Here is a 27,297-nt window from a genome sequence, read left to right as displayed (position 1 = left end):
GCACAGTGTCCACACTTTGGTCTTCATTCTTCTTGAGTTTCATGCGTTTATCAAATTGTATCTTATATCTTGGGTATCCTAAGTTTTGGGCTAATATCCACTTATCAATGAATACATATTGTGTGAGTTCTTTTGTGATTGTGTTACTTCACTCAAGATGATGCCCTCCAGGTCCATCCATTTGGTAGCCAAACTTTTGATTGCTGGATTTTGATACTTAGATAGTTGGACCTTGGTAGTCTGCCTCAGGAGGAAGTGGGCAAATCAGGGCACAGACCTTGGTGGTTAGCTTCAGGAATGTAATCCAGTGGTTTTTTAGCAAGGAAGAAGAAATGAGGGAAAGGCAAGGCTGCTAGAGCCCCTGCAAAACCAGTCTGGGCAGCTCTCACTGGGCTTTCATGGGTGTCAAAAGCTCAACCTTACAGAGCTGGAAGCTCTTTTCTAATCTGCCCTGCTTCCCTGAATGCTTCTGCATTCACTGACTGGTGCTCCTTCAAGTGTGTGGCCAGTTGCTCCAGCAAGCTTAAGGTGTTTTCCTAAAATTGTCCTTTCTCTGACCATGCTTGTCCACTCACCAACGAGTATGATCGGTTTGTTCCTGTGATATTTACGTCCTCATTTCTCTTGCTGATTTTTTTCTACCTGGTCTTTGTATTTCACTTGACTCCCTGCAAAGGAGCCTAATGGTCCTAATTTCATCCGGGTCTGGCCTTATCCATCACGGCTCGGTGCTGATGTCAGTTTAGTCTAATAAACGAGAATCTGCAGCGTCTGACAGTCAAGCTTGTGATAATTGAAAGCCTCCTTTCACACCTGAGATTAAGTTCAAGCTGTCTCCACCAATGCGTAGGGGGGGGGGATGGATTCTTGTGGGCACTTCAAGCTTTGTGCTCTCCAGTCTGTCTCCTCTTCACCTCTTGGTTCTGGTACTTTGTTGATCTCGTGAGCATCCTCATCTCTCTCACCCCAGTGCGCTCACTACTGTGCTTCTTCTAACTCTTCTGTCTCTCTTGCCTTAGCTAAAGCGCTTTACATTTTGAATTTCAATAGTTAGGTCATTTTCCTATCATCTTTTCCTGGGTTTGTAGTATGCTACCCTTGTTTTTGTTGTTAATTATATCATATCTTTGCATAGCAATGAGAATCCTGTCTTCTTTAGCTCTCTTTCTCAATGCCCCGAGTGTTCACAGCATATATTGATTGGATCCATTGTACCAGGGCTAGGTTTGACACCATAGTATGCTTAATCTGTTCTGAACTCCTAACATGCCTTTGGCATAGTATCTGCTAGGGTTTGTCAGTGGGATGGCTAGTGGCACATGCTATGCAATAACATCATGCTAAAGTCCACCGGGCAAGGGAGATAAAGGATAGAACTGTGAACTGACTTCCTATTGTGATAATACACATCTGAGCTGAACATGGAAACTGTATTGATAATACAGGTCCAATTGATCAAATGCAGATGGTCCCGACTTCATGTGATTTCTTTTTTTTTTTTTTTCTTCTCTCTCTTTTTTTTAACGGTATGGTCATGCCAACACCGAGCTGGGAGGTTCAGCAAATCTACGTAGTAGATTATGATGTTAACGATATTCCCAGTTACTATTGAGTTTATGACATGCGGCCCCAACCTATGTCCTTTCAAATGTAGAAATCCTGATGTGTGACAAAACTTTTCCTGGGGAAACTCATCCCAGATATGGCAAACTAAACTATGTACTGTTAGGCTGAAATGGCTGCTCATCCCACCCCTCCCCACACAAGCTGGGAAACCCCTCTTCCTTCCTTCCCTCCAACACCACCCTCACAGAGAAAACTCCAGGCTAACACGTCATCGCTCCTCCTTATCTGTGTTCCCCGAAACCCACCTGAGACTGCCCCACCCAGGGACTCAGTTTTTGACCATGTATGGACACAAGCCCAGCTCCTAGCAGGCACAGCATCACTCCTCCCCTAAGCTCTATAAAACCCCCTTACTTTAGCCCAGATGCCCGACTTCACTGACCTCCACCTGTAAGATCAGAGAACCCACCTGAGAGCTGCCTCCTAATAAACCCACCTCTATCTACTTTTAATCTGGTCTAAGCTGGTATCTGAGTCACTGAGGAGGGGAAAAGTGCATCAGATATCGCTGTAAGAGCTCATGATTTGCCGAAGAATGATAACCCAGACTCAAATTGTATATAAGCCCAAAGAGTGTTTTATTCTGCAGAAGTCAAGCACACTGGGGTGGCCCCACAAATCAAATCAAATGAGCTCACAGGCTAGATTTAAAGCAGGTTAGGGCACTCGGGTAGGTGATCTCTATCTTACTCCATCTCTAAGGGCATTCCATTACTGGGGTGGGAGGGTGGGGCTGGGGGCTGGAATCTGTTACCCTGGAGGTCTGGAAAGTTAGTGGTGATCCATTGTCCTTTCTTTAGGCTCAGTGGCTGGGCACCTTCTAGGTTCTGACTAGCTGGGTCAGAAGCCTGGTGGGTTTTTTTGTTTTGTTTTGTTTCTTTAAAACTGACTGGCCCAGTTCTTGGAAACAGAAATTCAGGCCTAGTCTCCTCAACTGCCAATTTGAAGCCTGCCATGGAGTCACCTGTCTCCTTCTACTCTCCACCCAAGTCCCGCTTGGTGAGACTGTGAGCTTTATTGGGGTTACTTGCTTACAGGAGCAGAAATGACTCAAAGGTATCTGCATCCCTAAGGCCCACCAAAGCTTGGGTGACAGCTCACAAAAGTGGGGAACCTGGAGCTCACGGGACAGACAACCTGTGGGCAGCTCCACCGGTTGGAAAGTGTCCTTTCCAAGTGCCGCAGCAGTTCCTCTAAAATTCATCCATGCAGCTAGGTCTTGTCTGAGAGTTTTGGCAGTGTAGCTTTTCTGAGAGTGACTTTATTGCTTACTCTGAGAGAGGAGGGGAGGGGAGGGGAGGGGGAAGGAGAGGCCTAAAGCCCTGATGAGTTTGGTAGGTTTCAGAGACCACCTGAAGCTGTTTTGAGTTGTTTACTTCCCATTAAGGAGCTTCCTTCTGGGATGGAATGTTTTTCAGAGGAAACTAAACAACAAATCCTTAGAGTATCTTTGTTTTTACAAATTTATTGAAACATATGGGTTATCAGTTTTGCTTATAGACAATTCAGTTTTTATCACATTATCATCTGCTTTAACCTTCGGGCACATTTTAATACGAATTTAATACATTTGATTTCTTGACTTAAAAATCTGTACAAGAAATGTATTGGAAGGAAATTAGGGTAGTTGGACTGAGTGACAGATTGTTGGGTATCTGTTCCTTCCAATTTTAAAATGTTTTTCATATTTTAGTAGTGAACTTTTGCATGCTTATGGTTTAAAACCTCAAGAAGAAAGAAAAAATGGTGAAAATGGGTTCATGAAAAGAATGCAGGTTAATGTAGAAGCTAATTCCTTTCTCACTGAGTAATGAGACACATTTGTTTCTAACAATTGCCATTTAATTAACAATTTTAAAAAATAACTCTATTAACTGGGAAGACACTACTGTTTCAGAAGAGGGCAGAGCCGGGCTCCGCTTCAGTGGAGGCTCAGCAAAGGGAAATGGAATGGGGACATTATTTCCATTTAAAAAGGCAAAGAGGTTGATTGTTGAAAATATAAAAGCAAGTGTGTCAGGAGCAGGAAGCTCTTTCCTGGCAAACCACAGACCTGAAATGAGGCTGGCGCTCCAGGATGCCAAGGGGATAAGGCGAAGTAGCAAAATTAGATGATGTGTTAGTTCATGGATGTATACATCTTGCTACAGTTTGGTCAAAGGAGAGTTTGTCCTGTCTCCCTTAATGAATTCTCCAATATTACATAATATCTGACTTTGTTTTTTCTTTCTTATTTTGAATGTTTTATGCTATGCCCGGGACTAATCTTGACCTTGCTCTGTGTGTGTGTGTGTGTGTGTGTGTGTGTGTGTGGTCTAGCCTGATTTTAAATTCACAATCCTCCTTGTTAGGGTTCAAGAATCACTGAAGGAAGACTCAAGACTCAAATGGTGTGCAAAGGCAAAGGACATTTATTCTGCAGAAATTGCCAGCAGGCAGGGGTCAAACATTCATCAGAATGGCAGTGACTAGGGCTAGGGGAATTTTCCAGAAGGGTTGGGCCACCTCTAATATGACTGGTAGGGACAAGGCAGTGACATTAGTACAATTTTGATTGGCTGCTAGGTTAGTTTCATTATAATTGGTGAGACCATGAAGAATTTCCGAATCTCCTTTAGCCACGTGTCTCGGGAGTTGGCTCACTTCTTTCCTAGTTCGGGGTCATCCCTGCCCCCTTGTCAGTGGCTCCTTCAGAGGAGCCCAGTTTGCTTCCCAGGGAATTAAAAAATTTTATTCCCAAGGTTTTGAGGCCTTGTTCCAAGTCTCTTGAGGGTGGGGGTTGCAGACCTTCCTCCTTGCCCCCTGTAGGATGTGATTTTAGTGATGGCATCAAGGGAATCTGATGTCTCCAGACAGATGAGTTCTGTTAGGGTCCAAGAATTTGGGAATAATCCACTATAAAAACCAAGTTCAAACCAACAAAACTTTCTTTATTCAAAAAGCCGATATATCAGGGAGATGCTTGGATTCAGGGTCCAAACTGTGTGAGCAGGGGTAGGACAGAGCAACCTTTTAAAGTCAAAAATCACAAATTAGGTGGGGAAGGGTAGGGTAGAGACAACCAATGAGTATGTGTGTACACTGTATGTGTCTAGCCATTTTCATGCCTCACACTTTAAGTTGGTTATCATCTGTCAAGTACCTCAGATGGTTCTCCTGATAATTGGTCTGGATTGAAACCAGCCAATTGGAGTCTTTAGCAGCTGCTGAGGTCCAGTCCTGACTGGATGCTGACCAAGAAACCATAGGGTGAGATATTATGGAATACATTCATATGAGAGACGTGGGACCAGAAGCTGTTTCTGGGAATTCAGTTGTTTCTTAGAATTTAGCTTAGTACAAAATGGAGGCTATGCACAAGATGGGATTCCTGTACTAAGGAGGCCCTCAACCAGTTTTACTTATGTAATGTATATGTGTATCCCATCCCTAGATTAACATTGCTACACTTTATCATGAATGGGTATATGTCTGTGATTAGGAGTTATTTTCAGGAATATACTGCAACTATTGTCAAAGAGAGTTTCTCCATTTTTTTTTTTTTTTTTTTGTATGGGACCTAAGGAAATGTTAAGTTTTGTTTCAGGTCATTTCTAATGCTAACCAAGGTTTCATAGTGTACTGGCTAGTTTTGTGTGTCAACTTGACACAAGCTTGAGTTATCACAGAGAAAGGAGCCTCCCTAGAGGAAATGCCTCAATGAGATCCAGTTGTAAGGCATTTTCTCAATTAGTGATCAAGGTGGGAGGGGCCATTGTGGGTGGTGCCATCTCTGGGCTGGTAGTCTTGGGTTCTATAAGCAAGCAAGGTGAGCAAGCCAGGGGAAGCAAGCCAGTAAGAATAGCCCTCCATGGCCTCTGCATCAGCTCCTGCTTCCTGACCTGCTTGAGTTCCAGTCCTGCATCCTTTGGTGATGAGCAGCAATGTGGAAAATGTAAGCTGAATAAACCCTCTCTTCCCCAACTTGCTTCTTGGTCATGATGTTTTGTGCAGGAATAGAAACCCTGACTAAGACATAGGTACAGGGTGGTGCTGGACTCTCACACAAGCAAATCTAGTTTGTGTGTGTGGTTTCCTCCCATTGGACTTTGAATGTGTTGGGTTCCAGCACAGCACCACACCAGACTGCTTTTTTCAGCTCTAACTATAAGCAGTTTCTGGTTTTGTGGATCCCCAAAGATATCCTGATCATCATCTGCTGTGCACTTTGAAGGCACGATTTGAAACAGACTGTTCTGTGATAATTGCATCACTTTTTCATGAGCACGCAGGGAGAATGAACGGTGTGGAGCTGAGCCCCCCCAAGCAGGCTCCTGCTGCTACTCAGATGAGCTTGACTGCTAACCTGGGAACACCCAGCTGATGAATGAGCTAAGATTCATTATCGAAGTCAGGAAATTGGACATTTGTTTTTCAACAATGTCAGCCTTGAACACTCCTGCTCTAACCAAACGTATTTAATTATGTCCATTGGGTGTCTATGATTCCTGTGATGACTGTGATTGGCTCAGTGCTTCTGGTGTGTGTGTGTGTGTGTGTGTGTGTGTGTGTGTGTGTATGTGTGTGTGTATGAGGCAGGGTTTCATTATGTAGCCCTCCCTGGCCTGGAAGCTGCTCTGTAGGCCTGATTGGCAGGATTCTCTTGAATTTACGCACCACCACACCTAACCTTATATATTCTGCTTTTCAATGATCATTTATAGCAACTTCTAAGACACAGATTGTTTGTGGAGTTTGTGCCCATGGCCACCAGCTAAAGTAAGCCATGATCTTTGGAATAGGACTTGGCCAATGGGTATCTCTTGAGTGTTCACAGGCTCATCTTATGAGGGACAATACTGAGAAGGACTGAGAGTGACTAGGTCTTGTGGTGAAGGATCCTGGGGCATCTGGGAGAAGCGTCTTAAGGAAGTGGTAGCAGGACCACTGGGGCTTTCAGCAGGCCACTTAAAGCTAACAGGATGAGATCTGGAAGTCAGCAGGAAGGCAGGAGATAGGAGATTAGGCATGGGGTGGCAACTAGGCTGCCGTCTGGTGTTTGTGAAGGGAAGTAATCAGAGCAAGCAGGTGTGTATTGTGAAAGGAAAGGTCTATGAAAAAGGAACAAGTTAGTTGAGAACAAATACTTAAAATTAGCAGCCTAGCTAGGTCCTCTACATAGGTGTCATGGCCGAGCAACTTGGTGTCCTTGTGGGAATCCTAGTGGTGGGAGCCGGGCGCTGTCCCTGACTCTTTTGCCTTCTTGTGGGACCCTTTTCCTCCTAATGGCTTGCTTTGTCCAGCCTCAGTGTGCCGTGACTTGTCTTAGTGTAGCTTGTCATGCTGTGTTTGGTTGATGTCCCTGGGAAGCCTACTCTTTTCTGAGTGGAAGCAGAGAGACAGGCGGTTCTGGGGGAAAGTGGAGGTGAGGAGGAGAGACTGGGGATAAAGGGGAGGGGAAACTTTGTTCAAGATGTAATATATGAGAGAAGAAAAACCCCCAGATATTATAGTTTTCTGTCCATGGTCTGTTATTCTCAGTTTTGATGTGAGTGTGGGCCTAAAGGCAATGAGAGCCATAATGTATCCCAGGCCATGTGCAGCCGCATATGGGGCCTACAGACCAGCTCGCCTTTGCCGTGCATGGTTTATTTAAGACTTCCCAAGCCCAGACACTGGTGTCTGACACAGGCCCATTTTACCCTCCTCAAGTACTGCCGGCAGGCCCTTCCTCACAGCTCTGGGTGCTGGATAAAAACCTAACCATGAGCTGGGCAGTGGTGGCGCACGCCTTTAATCCCAGCACTCGGGAGGCAGAGGCAGGTGGATTTCTGAGTTCGAGGCCAGCCTGGTCGACAGAGTGAGTTCCAGGACAGCCAGGGCTACACAGAGAAACCCTGTCTCGAAAAACCAAAAAAAAAAAAAAAAAAAAAAAAAAAAAAAAAAAAAAAAAAACCCTAACCATGTGCAACCAGTCAGACTGTGTTTCTTCTCAGAACTTGGACTATCTTCCCTTGCACCATCTGTAAGGATTTCCTGACTGGATTCCCCATCCACCCACCTCCCAGGGGTTTGGTGACTTGGCTATTCCATTGGTTGCCCAAATCTAATTTGCTGTCTGTTATCTGCCAACCCTTGGATTCAGGGTCCCCATTCAGACTGGTTACTTGGACCCTTCATGCATTGTATGCATAGAGATGCATAGTTACGAACTATAGTGGATAGATCCATATGTATAGATTAGAGCCACAATAGATAGATAGATCCAGCATTGTGTCTCCATCACATTCTCCTGTTCTGTAGGCTACTTGTTCACAAGTAATGATTTACTTTAGTTAAGGACATTGTAAAGATATGTAAAAGCACAATTTTGAGTGAATGTAATGTCCACATATATACAACACCCTAATCTGATGGCAACATCCTCTCCCAACCAACTACAGAAGAAAAATGTATTCTTTCTCTTTTGATTTAGCTGGCACCCATTGAGAGTTCTCAGGCTTAGGCCCTTTGTCAAACATCACCGGTTCTGCTCACATAGGGTCCTGACATGCTCAGGGCTCTAGCAGGCTTCTGATTTTTCAAGGGATGGCTGCTGGTGATCTACACTGTTAAAATAACAGTTCTGCTCTCAGGATGTTGACCACTGAGCAGAGGGCTGGTTACAACACATTTTGTTGTTGTTGTTGTTCAGGAGATGGTCTAATTTTGATGGAAGAATCAAGTCATTTGATTAAAAAATACTGAACCCAAACATGAGTCCTGTGGTCATGAGGCACTTAAGGCAGATACTTTTGGGTTTCAGAGACACGATTTTTAGATTGGGCATGAATGTGAGCAGCTTCGTGATAGTGGGCAGCTGTTCCAATGTGAACAGAGAGACTGTGCCTGGCAGCACGAACAGCCTTAGTGTAAGTAACAGAAAGGGGCTGGATGTTGTGTAGAAATGAAAACAGGAATGAATGTTTGTTATTAAGACATGAGTATAGTTTCATGTGACCTAAAAAACAAAACAAAACAAAACAAAACAAAACCAGAAGTACTTTGGAAATCTGTCATGTGAACTACAAAAGATTGAAAGATGGTAAGTGTTGACTACTGATAAAATCCATGACAAGTAAGTTTTCTGCTTGATATGTGTGTGTGTGAGTGTGTGTGAGATGCTAGTACCTGCACCTGTACCCATGTATTTGTGCATGTGTATATGCATATGTGTGTGCATGTATGTGCATGTGTGTGCATGTATGTGTGTGGGTACATGAATAATGTGCTCAGGAGAGTGCATAGGTGTGTGTGTGCCTACGCACATGTGTGTATAGCTGTGAGTATTCACATGAGTGAGTGAGTGTGTGTGTGTGTGTGTGTGAGAGAGAGAGAGATGGAATCGGAGATGATATTATAGAATTTTTGTGTCTAGTTTTTAAATTAGGGACCAGTGAGATGGCTCAGAGAGTAAGAGTGTGGTCATTAAGCAAATCACCAGAGCTTAATCCCTAGAACCGACATGGTGACCAAGATTACTGACTCCTATAGATTACCCCTGACCTCCACATGTGTGTTTGGAACATAGATACATAAGCATGCAAAATTAAACCAATAGCTTAAAAAACCCTTTAAAATCTCAATTTGGGATTATGATAAGTCAAAAATATTTCTAAAGGTGTTTATGGCGATTATAGTTTTGCGTAAGAATACAAATATACATTTATAATGTAAGTTGGTAAAATTCAGTGATTTCTTTTTTATAAGTTAACTTGGTTGGGCTCAGCACACTGTTGGTCAGTGTTGAGTGTGGGAATCAGTCTGACAGTGTTTCATCGATGTGGTTGGTGTCTTGAGTCAGGTGGCTTTAAGTAACAGTGAAGAAACTTGCATTCAGTATGAGGTGGGCTTCATGCAGTCAGTTGGAGGATCTTAGGAACGAAACCTTAGGAATAAAGTTTCCCAGATAAAGAAACATTCTGGAATGTTCCAACCCCAGCAGCTCCTGTCTGGTTCTTCAAACTTGTTAACCTGCTCTGCAGAACATGTGGATTTGCCAACCTGACAATTCTATAAACAGGTTCTTTTAAGTAAGTCTATTTATATACTGTGCATGTACTCAGAATCTGTTAGTCTATCACCTGTCTCTCTGTCTTTCTGTCTGTCTGCCTACCTACTTACCTAGGAATTTACCTATCTAGCTGTCTATCTATTATCTATCTGTTTGTCTATCTATCTATCAATCATCTATCTATCTACCTGGGTATGTATGCTGGTTTGTATGTATGTATGTATGTATGTATCTATGTATATATGTATATATGTATGTGTCTGTCTGTCTGTCTGTCTATCTACCTACCTAGTTATCTATCTATTTACCTATCTATCTATCTATCTATCTATCATCTATCTACCTACCTACCTACCTATGTATGTATGTATGTATGTATGTATCTATCTATCTATCTATCTATTATCTATCATCTATGATCTATCACTTATATTCTGCTATCATCAGTCTTTCATGTACTTATCATTTATTCTTTACCATCTGTATGCTACCATCCTCATCTTTTCATCCATCTACAATTACCTGCTGCTGCTTATTTGCTGATGCACCTTGATTGAGACCATTCCCTAAATGGAACATCTTTTAAAGACACGACATGGTATTCATATGGCATTGTCACCTTCCCACCTCATTCTACAGCCTCTGTCTGTGCTTCTTGCCATTGGACATCTGTTTCCTTCTCCTTCCAGCCCTTCTTTGTCCTCTCTGAGGCCTTCTCTGCTCTCTGCTCCTCCCCCTCCCCCTGGGAGATTCAGGTGACTTTCATCCTAGCCTAGCTCCTCTCACGCAGCACTTCTCCTTAGGCTTGTTTGCAAGCCCTTTTTCATTTGCTGTATGGTAATGACTGTGTCTCATTCATCTTGGTATTCCCATCACCTAGCACACTCTATGGCATATAGATGCTATTCAATCAATATAGCTGCAAGAATGAGTAAGTAGGTGGTCCTCTCCTTCAGGGATAAGCAGCTGCTTTTATGTGAAGTTGCAGATGGCTGGGAGGCATCCACAGTGCCTAGTCTTTCAGGGATGGATGTGTCTAAGCTTCTTGTACCTGCACTGCCTGGAGAAAAAATCCCTAGCAGACTTTTTAATTGCTAGCAAAATCTGATGCTGTCAGTTTTGCAGGGGTATAACATGTCTGCCAAACTTAAGCCAATTGTGCAGAAGTCTCTGGCATCCTATGCGGGTGGCATAGATGCTTCACAAAATCAGATTGTAGATTTGCACTGACATATTTTTAACCTATCAAATTAATGGCTTGAATCTCTACCTCCACCCCCCTAGTAAAGAGTTCAATATCGCTTTCATGTTTCACCACTGAGTTAACTCAAATAATGCCTTCCTGCTCCTGGCTCAGGCCCTGGAGTTTGCATTTTTTAAAGTAACAGCCAAAGAAAAGTACTGTATCATTTAATTATTCTTCTCTTCCCTGTGTGTCTTTCTATTGCTATTTACTGTTGAAATTTAGACCCTAAAGGTAGCATGGACTTTTGCCTCATAGGGCCCTCAGAGGTGACTCAGTTCTGCATTGTCTGTGGGTGTCTCTAACTCCACAGTGGTTGAAGAGCTTCCACTAGTGAGAGTGTGCACTGATCCCAGCTGCTACTATAGTTCCCTGATCAGCCTGGCCATTTACATGGCCAGAGCATGTTTGGAGACGTCTTATCTTTCTGGACCGTTCTCAGGTTCTTTTTAACAGTCATGTCTAATGAGCTTACCTGCCAAGAGTCCTGAGGGTTGTGCCGGAGCCTCATAGTCTCCTCCAATAGCTCTCACTGCTCAGGAAACCACTCAAGCCAGAGATCCTTCCTGGACCTCAGTGTTCGTATACTCCAGGGTGATCTATGTTACACCTTGAAATCAAAGAAGTGGGTCAAAGTTTGTATGGCTTGTGCTGATGGTACCTGATCTCATCTCTACTCTAGACACCGACATATATACATCTATCTAAATATGATGGGGGCCCTCAGAGTCACCTTTCTGTGACTAGATGCTAAGAAGTGCGTCCTGTTCCATGCATCCCAAGGTTCTAAACTTGTCCTTTATTGTTCTCTGTCATGTTCTCCTCACCAGGCTGTATCCCAGATTGTCCATCCCAAGGCCGAGCCTGGATCACACTTCAGGAATCTGCTCTTCCTCTATGTCCCAGAACGAGCCCCTTCAATCTAAATTAAAAAGAATTTTTCTCTACAACATCCTAGTGTTTTTCTTATAAAATGATTGTAGGGACTTCTGGGGCTTCTACTATGCTAACAGGTTTCCTTTTTTTTTTTTTTTAATGTTTTTTGGTCTTCTAAAATATAGAATAATATACCTACAGAAAAGCTTATACGACACATGTACACAACAGAATTCTGTGAAAGGGAATTACCATGTGAAGTGCTTACCCATGTTGCCCAGGTTATCACCAACCACATTAAATGAAAGAACATCCCAAGCATCCCAGAGGCCGCTGGCTGAACTCCATAATGGTAAACCCCTCCCACTCCTTCCCACAGACAACCACTGTCTTTCTTTCTGGCTATGCATCATAACTGTACCTCATGGAAGACTTCTGTAATGTTGCTGACTGTTGTCTGTTCCCGAGCTTATGTGATTTGCACTCAGCAGTGTGGTTTTTCCTTTAGATGTTCCATGTACATTCCTAAGATCCATCAGGTGTTGTGGGATAATGCCACAATCTTTGTATCTGTTCTGTTGATAGGTGTTCTGGTTGTTTCCAGTCACAGACTCATGCACACCCGCACTGTCAAGTTCTTCACAAGTCCCTTGGTGCCCATGTGCACATCTGGACCTAGATTTCATTGTGGGGAAGTTTGTAGCTATGAAATAAATTTTGTGAGTAGTTGTAGGTCTAGTTTTTAATTTCTTTTTTTTTTGTTCCAGTATACAGTTTGATATACTCTAGTTGATTTTCTAGAAATATGTCAAATTTTTAAATCAGCATCTCAACTTGACTGGCACAAGATTTCTTAGCATGCATACTTCCTTTGTTTACCCTCTATAGGAGATGGAGCAATGTCCTCCTTTCCCAATTCTAATAAGTAGTTATTTATACCTGCGTTTTATCCATTTAGTCAAAGTCTGATTAGCTGTGTGTGTGTGTGTGTGTGTGTGTGTGTGTGTTTGCTTCATAGGATGATGTATGTAACATACACTGCCATTGTGACAAAATGCTGACAGTGTGAGTTCAAGCAAAAGAGATTTGTCTGGGCTTATGGTCTCAGGAGGTTTCCATCCATCACAGTGAGGTAGGCACAAGGTTGTCCATGGCTGCAGAGCAGGGGGCCATGGATAGTCATACGAGAGTGGAACAGAGAGAGGGGCTTGGAGATAGGTTCGAGATATAAGGTCAAAGTCCGTATGGCCTATTTCACCAATTAGACCCTAGCCTCTTTAAAGCTCCACAGAAGTTTCTCCCTAAAGAACACCCCCAGCTGGTCAATCAGTGGTCAGGTTATGAAATTGTTGAAGGAACATCCCAGATCCACCCCATAGCATCCCACCTCTGACCTCTATAGGTTGATGGTAGTCTACTAATGCATAACACATTCATACAGTGTCAGCAGTCTTGCCGTCACAACGGCTCTAAAATCGTTCAAAAGCTCAAAGTCTCGCCTGAGACTTAAGTGAAACTCTTTTAACTGTGCACTCCCATAGAATAAGAAGGTGGTGTGCTGCCGCATACAATTCAGGGATGGCTGAGTATAAACAGGGAAGCTATGGAAGGATGCACTTGTTGACCAGTTAAAGGAAATTAAAAGATGCACAGCCTGAAAGTGTGCATGGCTCTGAGCGAAATTAAGATCGGATCCCTGCCCTCGTGTCTTGTATGTTTAATACACCAAGCCAAATCTCATTGCCAAGTAGGAGACATCTGATTGCAAAGCCAATAAGAAGATTAGACATTTTTGTTTGCCATTCATCACTGGGGCTTGGTGTTGGGCAGAACTGTCTATTTTTACAGAAATCTGTTATAACACGGGTAGCCTATAAGGCTGTGGTCCTCGCCTAACGCCATCTCACAGAGAGATTCTCAGACTTTTCCTCATGCCTCTTTGTCCTTGTTTTCCTGCAGATGTGTAACCAAACTGAGCATCATTGATTTTTTTTAAGGAGATAATAATTAGACAATACTATATCATTAATCTTACTCAATAGATTATTATCTTAAAATGAGATGCTTAAATATGGTAATCATTTCATAGTGTGAAAATTTTATGCTTTTATTCATGTTAACATCGAATGCAATAACTTAGTGCTAGCTTGAGTCATAAATAACAGAATCTTTCTGCTGACAACGAAAGTTTTGTGAGTTATGCCAGAAACCTTAAACCTGATGTTTCCTGTACCTGCCACACTGTGTGAGAGCGTGTCCTTCAAACATTGCCTCCTGAAATATTTCAAGTCATACTAAGTTGATATTTCTTGAAATATAACTCTGTGATAACATACCATATCTACATTTTAAATAGAATATGGTATTAATTTTGATGAGCTGCTGAATTGTAAGGAGTTTGGGGGACCACTAAATATTTTGAATCATGCAGAGAGTATGTTTTGTGCTGTATTCATTTTGTCTTTATCTTTCTATCATGTGACATAGTGAATGTGAATGTTAGTCACTGCTTAGCTGTGTTAATCAGGTTGTTTAGCTCTACAAGGAAGAATAGGAACTATAAATGATAAGAGCTATTGGGGGATAAGAATAGGAAGGCTGTGTTCCTATCAAGAATACGGAGAAGGAGGGAAGAGATACAGGAGGAAAAGAGTTGCCCTTGTAAATACCCTGGATTAGAAATGTTCGTAGGAAGTAGTGGCATAGATTCATCTTCTAGGCCTTTTTCAATGTATTGTACACGTGGACAAATTGCACTTTCTGCTAAAGGTGATTATATTTATCTCTTTCTTATCTAGCTTGGCCTTTTAAAGTTACTCAGCTTTACAGACACATCTATTAAAACAGAATTTAATGTCCTGCTTTGAATAACACTCAAAATCTTAGGGAAGTCTTTGTTGTGACAATCATGAGCTTCTACTATGTGTGGCAGAAGAAGTATCATCAGGCCGGGAACGTGAATTAATGCCGTTCTGGCTAAGAATAGCATTGGTGATAGAAACGGCAATCTGTTGGATACATTTATTTGCATACTTTTAAACACATTGAACCTTATTCCACACTATTCTGTGCTAGCTTCATTGACAGTTAAGACAGATCTCATTTTGATCACAGATTTTGATGCTTGAAACAAACAAACAAACAAACAGAAGGATGGTCCAAAGGACAAGTCTGTAAGATAAACTTCGTTGCCTTCTACCTTGAGGACCTCTAAGCTCTGTCGAGTACAAACAGCGAAGGTAGTCTGTCTGGCACCATCCATTTGAAGGACAGCGAAGTTAATTGTCTTTGTCTTACAAGGGTAAAATAAACGTATTTTACTCTATGGCTTTTATATTGCTTACACCAGCAAAGTGATGTATTACATTATGTATTGAGGGGCTGGAATGACGGTTTAGTGGTTCAGAGCATTGCTGCTCTTGAAAAAGACCCAGATTTATTTCCCATACCCGTGCGGCAGCTCACAACCACTTACAGCTCCTATTCTATGGGATATCACTCCCTCTTTCTGACCGCCATGGACATTAGATCTGCACAGAGTGCACATACACACATTCAGAAACACACACACAAAATAAAAATAAAAATCTTAAAAATATAAATTATGATTGATACTATCTCATTTAAGAGGTGCTTTTAAAAGCTGTGATTTTAGTAGGCTTACAATATTTTTTTACCTTTTATTTTTAGCCAACTGAAATACAAGTGCAGACATCAAGGGCACTCTCTTCAGTTTGATTTGACGATGCTCTGGCTTCTAATGTTTTCTTTTAAAAAGAGCAGTAGATATGAAGCAGTTATACTTTACTCTCCCTTTGTTCTGATGTCATCATGAAGTGGCTCATAATTTATCCTTGATGTTATCTTTTAATTTTACCTTATATTATCATAAGCCTGTTTTCACCGTTAATGTTTTTATGTAACATTCAGTTTTCTCTGGTATCAGGTTATTTAAATAATTAATTTTCTTATTCTAATCCATTAGCTATCTAATTCATATAAATAGTTATTGTATTCCTAAAACATACTGTGCACTGGACAAAGAAGTTGCCCTGCCTAGGCAAATGACATTTGTCTTTGCTGAACTGGTTTCATGGGAGAGTGGAGCAACATGATTTAAATGTTTACAGAGAGTTCTGTCACGTCATGGTATAGTCTAAGTGTTCTGACTCAGCCAGGAGCGGGGTGACTTTTTGCAGACAATGGCAGAGGTTTCTTAGAGTACAGGCTGAGTTTTTAGTCTCAGCAGAAAGGTAGACAGAGGCTCTCCAGACTCAGAGAGCACGGGTGCAGTGACAATAGGGATGTCACAGAATCATTGGGACGCGGTGGATGGATTTGTGGGTTGGACTGTCAAACGAAAGAGGATGGTAAGGGAGAAAGAGGCTTGCAGACAGTCTCCTTATCCTTGGGCACCTGTGAGAGCATGAACTTTTATGTTATTTGAGAAAATGCAAACAGGTTTAGAGGGTCGCCTTTTAAAAATTAAACTTATATCAAAAACTTCACACACACACACACCTGTATTTACATCATTTTCACCTCTATATACTACTCATCAGGGCCACTTATGTCACTCTCAAATTTGTGACTTCGTTTTGTCTAATTATTACTGTCTCACACACAAACCACATGCACACACACACACACACACACACACACACACAAGTAACTTTTAGTTTTCTTTGATGTCAAGTTATTTAAATAACATGTGTGTTTGTATGAGAGTAAATATGTAAGGAGCACCTTTGGAGTCTGTTTAGCATTGCTTGCATGTATGTTTTTAGGGCAGACAACTTCATAATGGACAACCAGTTAATGGGTCCCTCAGTAGGGAGGTCTAATATTTCCTCTCTCATCAGTTGTTAAATACCTGTAGACCTTTGTCTAAGAGTGGGATCCCATGAGATTTCTACCACCTATGCTGTCATTTTTCAGGTCAAATTGTGTTGTTGTATTGTTGCGATTGATCGGGCACAACTTCCTTGTCATATATGGAAGTCACAATCTTGTAGCAGACTGCCTGGCTATCTGGCTCTTCTAGTCTTTCCAGTCCCTCTTCCACTGTTTCCTGAACCTTAGGTGTAAATACTGTGTTCTAGTAACTGGGGTTGGGCACCCCACAGTCTGATGTTCTCTGCACTCTGACCAGAGGGGAATTTCTGGAATGCTTACCATCTGCTGTAAAAAAGAAATTCCTCTGATAAAGGGTGAGAGCCATGCTCATCTGTGGGTGCAAAGGATAAGTATTTGGAACAAAGTTAGGAATTATATTGACTTAAGAATGTGGCAGTAGTAGGTTCGTGACCTCACCAGTTTTCGGGTATTGGCTAAGCTTACAGGACTAGATAAGATCCTTCAGACGAGTGGGCCGGAATTCCAATTGGACAGCTGTTAAGTTACCTCCTTTTCTACTTTTGTTTAGCATCAATTTGTTGTCTTAGAAACACATTCTTTTTTTTTTCACCTGTTTATATATGTATATATTTTGTAAGGACAACATTTAATTGAGGCTGGCTTATAGGTTCAGAAGTTCAGTCCATTATCATCAAAGCAGGAACATGGCAGCATTCCTGGCAGGCATGATGCAGGAGGAGCTGAGAGTTCTACATCTTCATCTGAATGCTGCTAGCAGAATACTGGCTTCCAGGCAGCTAGGATGAGGGTCTCAATGTTCACATCCACAGTGACACACCTACTCCAGTTCACCTGTAATATTAACGAAAATCCTGCTAAGGGAAATGTCATTCCTTACTTGTAATGCTTTAAACTTGCAAAATATTTTTACATACAACCATATATTAATAATTCCTGTAATATTATTCAAAGTTATTTAAGTTGCCCCATCCTGAAAACTGGTAATGGGTTGGGTGCTAGCTTGTCAAAATTGGCTTGTATGTGTGAACTCACTAATTAATGGCTAGTTAATGTGTATTAATTATATCTGGTTCAGTGTAATATTAGTACACACATATATGTATATCTATCTATCTACCTATATATCTATACATACATACATATTATGCTCTATAGTAAGAAAATGCATGATTATCAAGGTTAAGTACTTTTTTCCAGGTCATGGAGGCATGAGGTAGGTTTCTGAGTCAGCAGTTTCCCTTTCCTATCATAAATTCTTGAGCTAATTGGTCTATAATAAAAAAAAGTGTTATTTTTAAGCTCAGTTTTGGAAGTTTTAGTATATGACTAGTAAAGGCTTGTGTTGTGGAAAACCATCACAGTAGGCATGTTTAATGGAGCCCAGTTGTCATCTCATAGCCCACTGTGCTCCTTGAAGGCATACCTCTAGAAGTCCCTGTGGGTACTGCCTTGTAAAGGTTCCACCACTGCCCAGTGGTGCTAGGGAATGGAGACCAAGCCTTCAGCAAGGGGCTCTTGGGGGACAGCAGCACAGGCCCCAAAACACTGTAATGTCAAAACTGCTTTCTAGTCTCATGATCCAGGCTCCTCCAGTAAGTCATATTTCTTCCCCAGAAGTCATCATAATGGCAGAACGAGTCTACAAACAAGCACTATCCTAGGAAAACAGGAGACTATTTAATTTCATATTAGAAATAATTATGGGCAGATCAATAGTGGTGATGACAGATACATTGCAGAGAATTGAGAGCCCTTCAGAAATCACTTTAGTGATTAATTTTATGCTGAGGGTAAAGGGAAGTGGGGGACTGTTCGTATGATAGTGTGTCTGTATCTCACACAGATGGAGTTCGCTGATTGGGCTGAGGTTTGGTAAGGAATGAAAGGAAGAATTGCTATAAAGTCTATGCATCCAGGGTGGGCTTGGTCAATGTATACACATTCTTTCTATATGGAAATAAGAGGGAATAGAAGGTGAATGTTGGGGAATTTGAGCTGGCAGGCTGTCTGTGAGCCTTGTTAGGGTGAGGAGCACTTTCAATCATCCATGGTTCCGTTGCTCAGCTGTCTGTGATATTTATAGCATCACCATACTCATTTATCCCTAGCTTCATAGCCCAGTTCTAGCCAGAAAGTTCTTGTGTGTGTGGTGAGCTGCCTCAAAATCTTTCAGTAGTCAAAGGGAGAATTTTTGAGCAGCAATACTAAAGTGTGATTATTTGGACAGTGATTGGCTAAATGACTAAAAATCGTTAATCATTTTTAGACCTAAAATGATTTTAGATTTAAACCACTTTAAATCTAAGCAGATTTAGAACAGGCGTATACAATGATACATGCTTACTTTCTGGTGTGTTGATAGTTTTTTTTTTTTTTTCCTCAATGAGTTAAGAATACGTAAAGCTTTATTTTCAAATGTATCTTTGTTTGACATAGAGTTTTCCTGTTATAAATTGTCAGAATCCATCTAGGAAAGGCTTAGGCTAGCAGGTAGCCTTCCTGGAGGTGCCCCACTTTTTTGCATGGACTAAGGTGGGTGAGCTCTGAGAAGCAAGGTCCCAGAGAGACTTCCCTGGGCCTTAGATCACCCTACTGAGCAGATTTCCCGAAGATCAACATAAATATAAACTTTCACAAATTAATGCTCTTTAGATGAAGTAGTGATTTTATAGATTTCCTGAATTGATCCAAGTAATCAGTTTTAAGAGATGGTCCTAGTTGTTTTGCTAGACAGATGTAATAACGTTAGATTCAAGAATTAAATGTGCCCACTCTTCATAATAGTAAGTTAAAGCTACATCATAAGAAATACAATGAGCTTTCACAATTACTCTAAAAGAGAGAATTATGGTTGGGACAAATTCGTGTTCAAGGAAAAACATCCATTCTAGGTCAGATCCAAGGATGAAGCCACAGGCAGGTGTGCACTATGACAATGCAAGGCCATATGAAACTGTTGCTTTGAACTTATAATGAACTTACAGAATGAAACACTGCTTTGAACTTAATATCAACATCCTTTTGTAGCTCCCATTTTGTGTTACATTTTACCTATGAGGTGATTTTGTTTATAAAAACGCCAGAGAAAAGAAGTAAAGAGGACGGGTTGGTTTGGGGAGCTCTGTTCTATCTATCCATCCAAATGTGTATATGTCTGTTCATATGTATGTGTGTAGATATAGAGGCAAATGTGTAAGCATGCATGAACATGTGTGGGGTTGATTGAAACAGGTGGTTGGGCTCAGCCAAAGTATGTATACATATGAATATGTGTATGTCTGTGTGTATTTGTGTAAAGGATTATAGCATATTTGCCTGCGTAAAGGATTGTAGTTTTTTTTTTTTATTTGCTATCTCTTTGGTTTACAAAGAGTTAGCTAGCCTGACAAGTGAGGGGCTCCTGGCCCACTAACCAGAGTACTAGTGATAAATCCATCCCCCATAAGCCAGAGATGTTAATTCATCTGAAACCATAGGCTTCTCTGGCTCCACAATAACAAGGAATCAAGGATGAAGATTCAAGGGGAGTAAATATTATTTATACTAAGCAACTTGGACTTTCACAATACCAAGTTTTGCTCCACCCTTTCTTGGCTGCCTTCTAGAGAGAAACATTGCTGGGGCAAGCTCTTGGCAGTAAGTCAACTCTTTACCCATGATTTACCTGTGTATTGAGCCCCCAATCTTGTTTATGTTGCCCAAAAATGTCTGGTAGAGACAGCTGTGACATTATGAATCCAGCTGGCCACAGATGGATCTGCAGTGAAGCATGAGGCCATATTGGGTTGGTGATCTATGTTTATAGCCCCCTGTTAAACTCTCAGCGATGCAACCCCTACATCACCTGGCATTGACTACCCCCCATTTAGTCTAAATAATTGGTGGACGTGAACTGGAACTTTCATTGCTAGTGATCAGGACTCCTACCTGTAAGAACCATCCATCTTAGTGTACTTTCACTCTTTAGCTCATTTTTGAGTCTATTAATTCTAGTCACTGAGCACCTAGGTTTCTGGATGTGATATGGTCTTAGCCATTCTTGTTGCTGAGCTGTTAGGATAATTAATTACTTCCCTTTCCAAGGTGCTGTCTATTGAAGTCTCCACATGTTTGTAATGGGCTTGAGAGTTCATCTTAAAGTTTGAGAAAATTGAAATAGAAATCGAAGGTAGATTCTAAGAGATTAACTCAGAAATTTTACCTGGAAAGTGATGTTTATGCAAGATTTTTCAAGATCTATTAATAGCAGAAATACCAGCCCAAGTCCACATGGTGTAGGATTGAAATAGCTAACTGTGGTGTCAAGCAAAATTAAAATTATAATTGCCTTCCAGCAATAAAAACTAACTCTGGATCTATGCCCAACAACGGACTATGTGAAATTTCACAATTTCAGTTTCTACAGTGATCTTCCCTTTGGCTAAAATTATTGAAGCGGGAAAAAAAAATCAAAGAATTATGTGTTCTTTAGAACCCAACAGGGAAATGGGATGAAATGTCAATTGATGTGCAAGTTAATGAAGTAGTTGTTGGATGTTTTTATGCCAGGTCTGCACACTTGTAAAAGTATTTGTCAAAAGCAATAGAAATAAGACTAATCACTGGCCCTCAATCATCACTGTTCCTCTTTAAACCTTCTGGCCATTTCGTAAACAGCAGTAGTTCATCTGGACTGTTATAGTAGGTAGGACCCACTGTATGCCCATAGCTACAGGGAAGCACAGTTATATACACGTCTCATCATAGAAGACTCTAGGTAAGTTGGGTAGTCATCCTGCATTAAGGAGTTACAAACACAGTTTAGAGAAATGCAAATATGCCCAGCAAGTCAAGCTGCCTAACACCATCCTCTGGGTACAAGTTCTCCATGATTCAACTCCATTTTGTTGATGTTTCGAAAGCTTAACTAACATACACAGGCCTACCCATGACATATGAACATGAATATTCCATTCGTTATAAACTAAGCAAATGTTTTGTGATCATTTGCCTAATTCAGGCAGCAATGTAGATGCTAGGACACCAGCAGAGAGTAAAATAGCTCAAACCTCTCTCTATTTTCCTGGAGCTCATTATGTTTAAATATGTCTTTAATCTGGGCTTTCAGCCATATGGTCATGTTTACTGTTTATTCATTTCTGAGTAACCAGCAGATACCATGTATAGAATGCATACAGGATCTAGCTTATAATTTTTCAGAAGAGGCTCATATCTTTCTCTATTGGAAGAATACAATGGAAAGAATGTAATCCTGCCATAAAGGATATGGTGAAGGTGGTGGGAGCTGATTTGTGAGTTCATCAAGGATGGACTCTCTTCTCCTCGCTCCTTTGTTCCAGCCCAGTGATTCTCAACCTTCCTACTACTGCAGTCCGCTAACACAGTTCTTCATGTCGTGGTGACCCTGGCCATAGTATTATTTCCTGTGTAACCTTATGATTGTAATTTTTGCTAGCGTTATGAATTGTAATGTATATAGCTGATATTTCTGATGGTCTTCAGAGACTCCTTTGAAAGGATCATTTGACGCCCTTAAAGGGGTCGCAACCACATGCTAAGAACCATGGCTTTAGCCCTTCAAGGCCTTGTATTTTTCTAAACCATACTATAATGAGTTATGGTCCATACTAGTTTCCTTAGCATATATTATTACAATATTTTTGACTTGACTTAGTCTTGTGGTGACTGCCCTGAGGAAGTTCAGAGTGTGACAAATGCCAGGAAGGGCACAGCAGCTGCCTGTTGTGTCCTCTTCTGAGTTCTTCCTTCCTCACTAGAATTATAACTCTTTTAGTTTCCAGTATTCTTGCTTCAGACCACAGGGCCTGTTCTGTGATCAGGCCGAGTCCAGATCTTCATTGCCTTACATCCAGAATAAGAAAGTGTCTCCAGGGAACATGCACAGTTTTCTCCAATGTACTGCCCCAATTTCTTTACTCTCCGATGTTTTATTATCATTTAAACAGATTTTAGATGGCTTATTATTACTGTTGCAAGTATATTCAGGCTATCTACTAAAACAAAATATGATGCATTCACACATACATACACACACACACACACACACTGCCCACTCATGGTTTTTACTCATTGGTAAAGTGTACAGAGAGTAAGATGTCATTGAGCATACTCATCAAATTGTGTCATTGAAAATGCTGGACAGTTGCCAAAGCTGATACTCCAAAGTGCATCGAGTTTACTGTCTCATAGCTATTCAGTGATGGCCGTGGTGCTGAACTGGGTAACAGCAAACTGTGTTCACTTGGGTGCTTTCAGATTAAGGTACTCAGGTCAGTGAACCTAAAACAGAGGGTGTCCAGTATATGTGGTAGCTCAGAGAAGTGGCTAATGTTGGCTTCTTACTCTGATTCATCAAGGGCCTTACATCTTCATCATGTACTAAGGTGCAAAGGAGATTTTCCTCATGCTTTTATATCACCATTAAGACTTGCAGGAGGTAGGTATAGCATAATCGTTATGAGTCTAGATGGGAGAGGCAGGAATATTTATATTCTAGTCTTACTTTTTGTGATGTGCTTACTTAGAACCAGTTGTGGAATTCTAAATGTTGTTCCCATCTCTGGAAAACACAAGTGGTAAATCATATCACTGTGTCTAGATGAAAACCGATGGACGCACTGCACTCAAACTACACATTGTGAACACGCAAGTTTTCATAGTTACACTTCTTCACATCATATGGAAATCCAATCAGCAACTACAGTGTTTGCACGAGAGTTCAACATGTTTACCTAGACGAATGGTTCTTAACCTGTGGGCCTCTACCCCTTCGGGCGTCACATACAAGCTCTCAGGCATGTCAGGTATTTACATTGTGATTTATGACAGTAGCAAAATTGCAGTTATGAAGCAGCACTGAAAATAATTTTACGGTTGGGGGTCACCACAACCTGAGGAACTGTATTAAAGGGTCACAGCATTTGTGAAGGTTGAGAAACATTGACCTAGACTTTCCAACAAAGGTGAATGAAATTTGTAGAAAAAGAATTATTTTAAGAGTATAAAATTTTACAAAAATTTTACAAAAAAAAAAAAAAAAAGCCAGGCAGTGGTGGCACATACCTTTAATCCCAGCACTTGGGAGTCAGAAACAGGCAGATTTTTTAGTTTGAGGCCAGCCTGGTCTACAGAGTGAGTTCCAGGACATCCAGGGCTATACAGAGAAACCCTGTCTCGAAAAAACAAAAACCAAAAAAAAAAAAAAAAAAACAAAAAAACAAAAAAACAAAACCAAAACAACAACAACAAAAAAATCCCCAAAAAAGAGTATAAAATTTTGTTCTTAAAAAAAAAACACACAACTATTTAAATATCTGTTTTTTCTTTTTTAAATAATGGAGCTGTTTAAAAATAACTCCAGGAAGAAAATAGCCAAATTAAAGATGGTTTCAATTCATCAGTTTTAAAAATGGACTTTACAATTTTCAATAGATAAACGGTAAACGTGTTATTATCTATCTGGTACCAATTCAAGAAGAAGCAGGTTTTGATCAATACTGTAAATTATATGGTATCATAATTTTTAGGAAAAGGGGCCAAATTGAGATTAAAATAATCAGAGTGAAAAACCTTAGAGGTAAGAAAAACAGGGGAGAGAGATTTGATCCCCGGTCATCATTTATTTACTCACGTGATATCAACTGGCCCAGCTTCCCTAGAGACATGAGAAAAATAATAATTAGTAAAAATTATAAGATGAGAAAGTAGAAAGGGCCGGGCGTGGTGGCGCACGCCTTTAATCCCAGCACTCGGGAGGCAGAGGCAGGCGGATTTCTGAGTTCGAGGCCAGCCTGGTCTACAAAGTGAGTTCCAGGACAGCCAGGGCTACACAGAGAAACCCTGTCTCGAAAAAACAAAAAACAAAAAACAAAACAAAACAAAACAAAAAAAGAAAGTAGAAAGGGCAATGGTCTTACTCCTGATGATGCTGTACCATGACCCATCTCTCCTTGAGTTGTAAAGACTAAGAATTGTGTTATTGCAAGCAAGTAAGAATTAGTGATCCTCTGCTATGCTTGCAGACAGGAACCTAGCACCACTGTCTCCTGCGAGGCTTCATCCAGCAGCGAAAGGAGACAAATGCAGAGACCCACAGCCAAATATCAGGCGGTGTATGAGGAGTGTTGTGGTAGAGAGGGGGCCAGAGGGATCAAGGACACCTCAGGAAGACCAACGTAGTCAACTAGCCTGGGCCCATGGAGGCTCACAGAGACTGAACCACCCACCAAAGAGCATTCAGGGGCTGGACCTAACCCCCCCCTACATAATCATAGTGTATGTGCAGCTTGGTCTTCATGTCGGTCCCCTAACAATGGGCATATGGGCTGTCTTTGACTCTGTTGCCTCCCCTAATTGGACTGCCTGGTTGGGCCTCAGTAGTGGAGGATACGCTTAGGCCTACTGTGACTGGATGTCCCAGGGTGGGGTGGTACCCAAAGGGTGCTTCCCCTTCTCTCAGGAGAAGAGAAGGGGGTGATGGGGGGGAAAGATTTGTAAGAACAGAGCTGGGAGGAGAAGCAAGATGGGGCAGGGTGGGCATGTGGGGTACAAAGTGAATAAATATATAAATTAAAATTAAAATAAAAAGTTAAGGAATAAAAGAATTAGCTATATAAAACTGAAATGATGCATTAAACATTCTGATCATTGTTTCTTCCAGTAGTAACTGAAACCGTGCATACTAAATCAAATTTTACTTCAGTTCACCCTGCAGATGTCTTTCTTAAGACTTGCCAGTGTTCTGAACCTTCTCCTGGTGTGATGCGCCGAGGCCCTGTCCGGCCCCTTTCCATTGGTTCTAACGTGACAGAACATGTCTTTTCTCTCTTCTGTGTCAGGAATTGTCTCACCTCTGCTCACACTTGAGCAAGCGTGAAATGAAGCCTTTGCTGAGGGTTTCTGTTGGAGTGTTCAAAAGCTGATGCTGGGCTTGCAGCTCAAGGGTGGACTGCACTCAACAATGGCTAGATGCTCAATCCATTTCCCTATCTAATTGAAACTGACCCAAACACCGTCCACACGTCCCCATGTCTTTGCAAATGTATAAAGAAATCTGGGATGATATTCAGGAAGCTTATTAAGAGGGTTGAAAGGCAGCGTGCATCTGTGGCTGCACTGGGAAGCTTTGACTGGATATTTCTCTCAGACTGAGCAATGCCCTGTGTTTGTCTCCACAGAGCTTATCTCATTACGGACTATATGGGCATCCGCAATGAAAGTTTCATGAAACTAGCTGCTGTGGGGACCTGGATGGGGGACTTCGTCACAGCTTGGATGGTAAGGAAGCCACAACTTCTCTCAGTTTGAACAACTGTCAAATGAAAAGCATGCCCATAATGTCAGAAGGACATTGTGGGAATAATTAATTATCTTAAGGACACCCATTTGTAAGTATGCACCAGTGTTCAAAACGAATTGCTCATTTTTTGTGTACAGAATGGGTTTTGTAAGCATAGCTTAGTCTAGAGATTATATTCAATATCTGTAGCCATCAGAATGTGACTACAGAATGTAATCAGAATATATGTATGTACACATATGTGCTTCTTGATGGAAAGTCCTCTCTGTGAAATTCTGAATAATCGTTTAGAGGCTGTTGTTTTGGCACACACAATTGCCAGGTAAGGAATGCAATTTGGGTCTGTCTCAGAAGACCATCGGAAATGTTCTTTAGGTGGTCTCTAAATTTGTTTTCCTCCATGAGCCAGTAACTCACTGATCATGAAGAGTTTTGATAGCCCTGGTTTTCAAACTTAACTTTATCTTTGGAGAATTTCACGTAAGAGCACCCTAAAACTGCATCAATGCTGTGTGTTCTTGCTTCATTCTGACCCCCCTATGCCTCTGCCCACACTGTCCACTTGAATGCCTGACTTCTAGGTTTATTATTGTAATGCGTAAACAACCTGCTGTTGACCACCTGGACATGGGTAGAGAGCTGACTCATTTGGCTTGGGCAACCTTTAATAGATTCTTCTTCAAAGGAGGTTGATGGTGCTCCTGAGGGCAGCATCTGAAGCTGTTTTTTGACTTTTAAAACTTGCATGGATGCTGACATACAACCATATGCCCATCCCTCCCCAACACACACATACAAAGTCAAATTCATTTAAAAATGGCTTACTTTTAATGAGTGAAAACAATGATCAGAAAAAGCTACTCAGAGAGTGTGGGCTATGTCACATGACAGTTTTCTTTTCCATTAGTTAAATCGATCTAGGAGGAGGTACACACATTGGAAAATAATGTAATTGAATGGCATCTTTTGAGAAAATTCTAAAGTAATTGTGATTGTAGATTTTTTTTTTTTAGCTCAGCTCTGCAAAATAAAATGGAAACGAGATCCAGATCAAGCTTTCAGAAATATGGCTCTGACCTTGACACTCATGCTCTGACCTTCAAGAAATAAAACACAACGTATATAGATCCAATCTTCACATTTCACAAATGGATTTCATAGTTTCTATGTGTTTTTTTTTTATACATATGAAATGTGTGGCTTTAGCTAGGATGTAACATGCTGCTGAAGTGTGTGGCAGATGTAAGAGCTTTGTCCTTGCTATTGCATTATCTGGGCCTGCTCCACTGACGGAAGGGAAGGAAGGTCACAGAGCCAAACCTC

The 27,297-nt window shown here is 41.2% G+C and overlaps 1 protein-coding gene across 4 annotated transcripts in view; it reads left to right on the top strand.

Annotated features, from left to right (window-relative positions):
• Positions 1-27,297, top strand: part of Tmem117 (transmembrane protein 117) — a 496,189-nt gene that overhangs the window by 239,653 nt on the left and 229,239 nt on the right. For all 4 annotated transcript variants that reach the window (XM_021183072.3, XM_029469872.2, XM_085831589.1 and 1 more), the window contains one exon: positions 25,853-25,952. In XM_021183072.3, coding sequence (XP_021038731.1) covers positions 25,853-25,952 — 100 coding nt within the window. The remainder of the gene's footprint in view (positions 1-25,852; positions 25,953-27,297) is intronic.

Source organism: Mus caroli, unplaced genomic scaffold (assembly GCF_978045245.1).
Source record: "Mus caroli unplaced genomic scaffold, Mus_caroli_1 scaffold_16, whole genome shotgun sequence".
NCBI classification, from domain to species: Eukaryota; Metazoa; Chordata; class Mammalia; order Rodentia; family Muridae; genus Mus; species Mus caroli.
The sequence above is the reverse complement of the archived record's forward strand: the minus strand, read 5'-3'. Positions and strand labels throughout refer to the sequence as shown.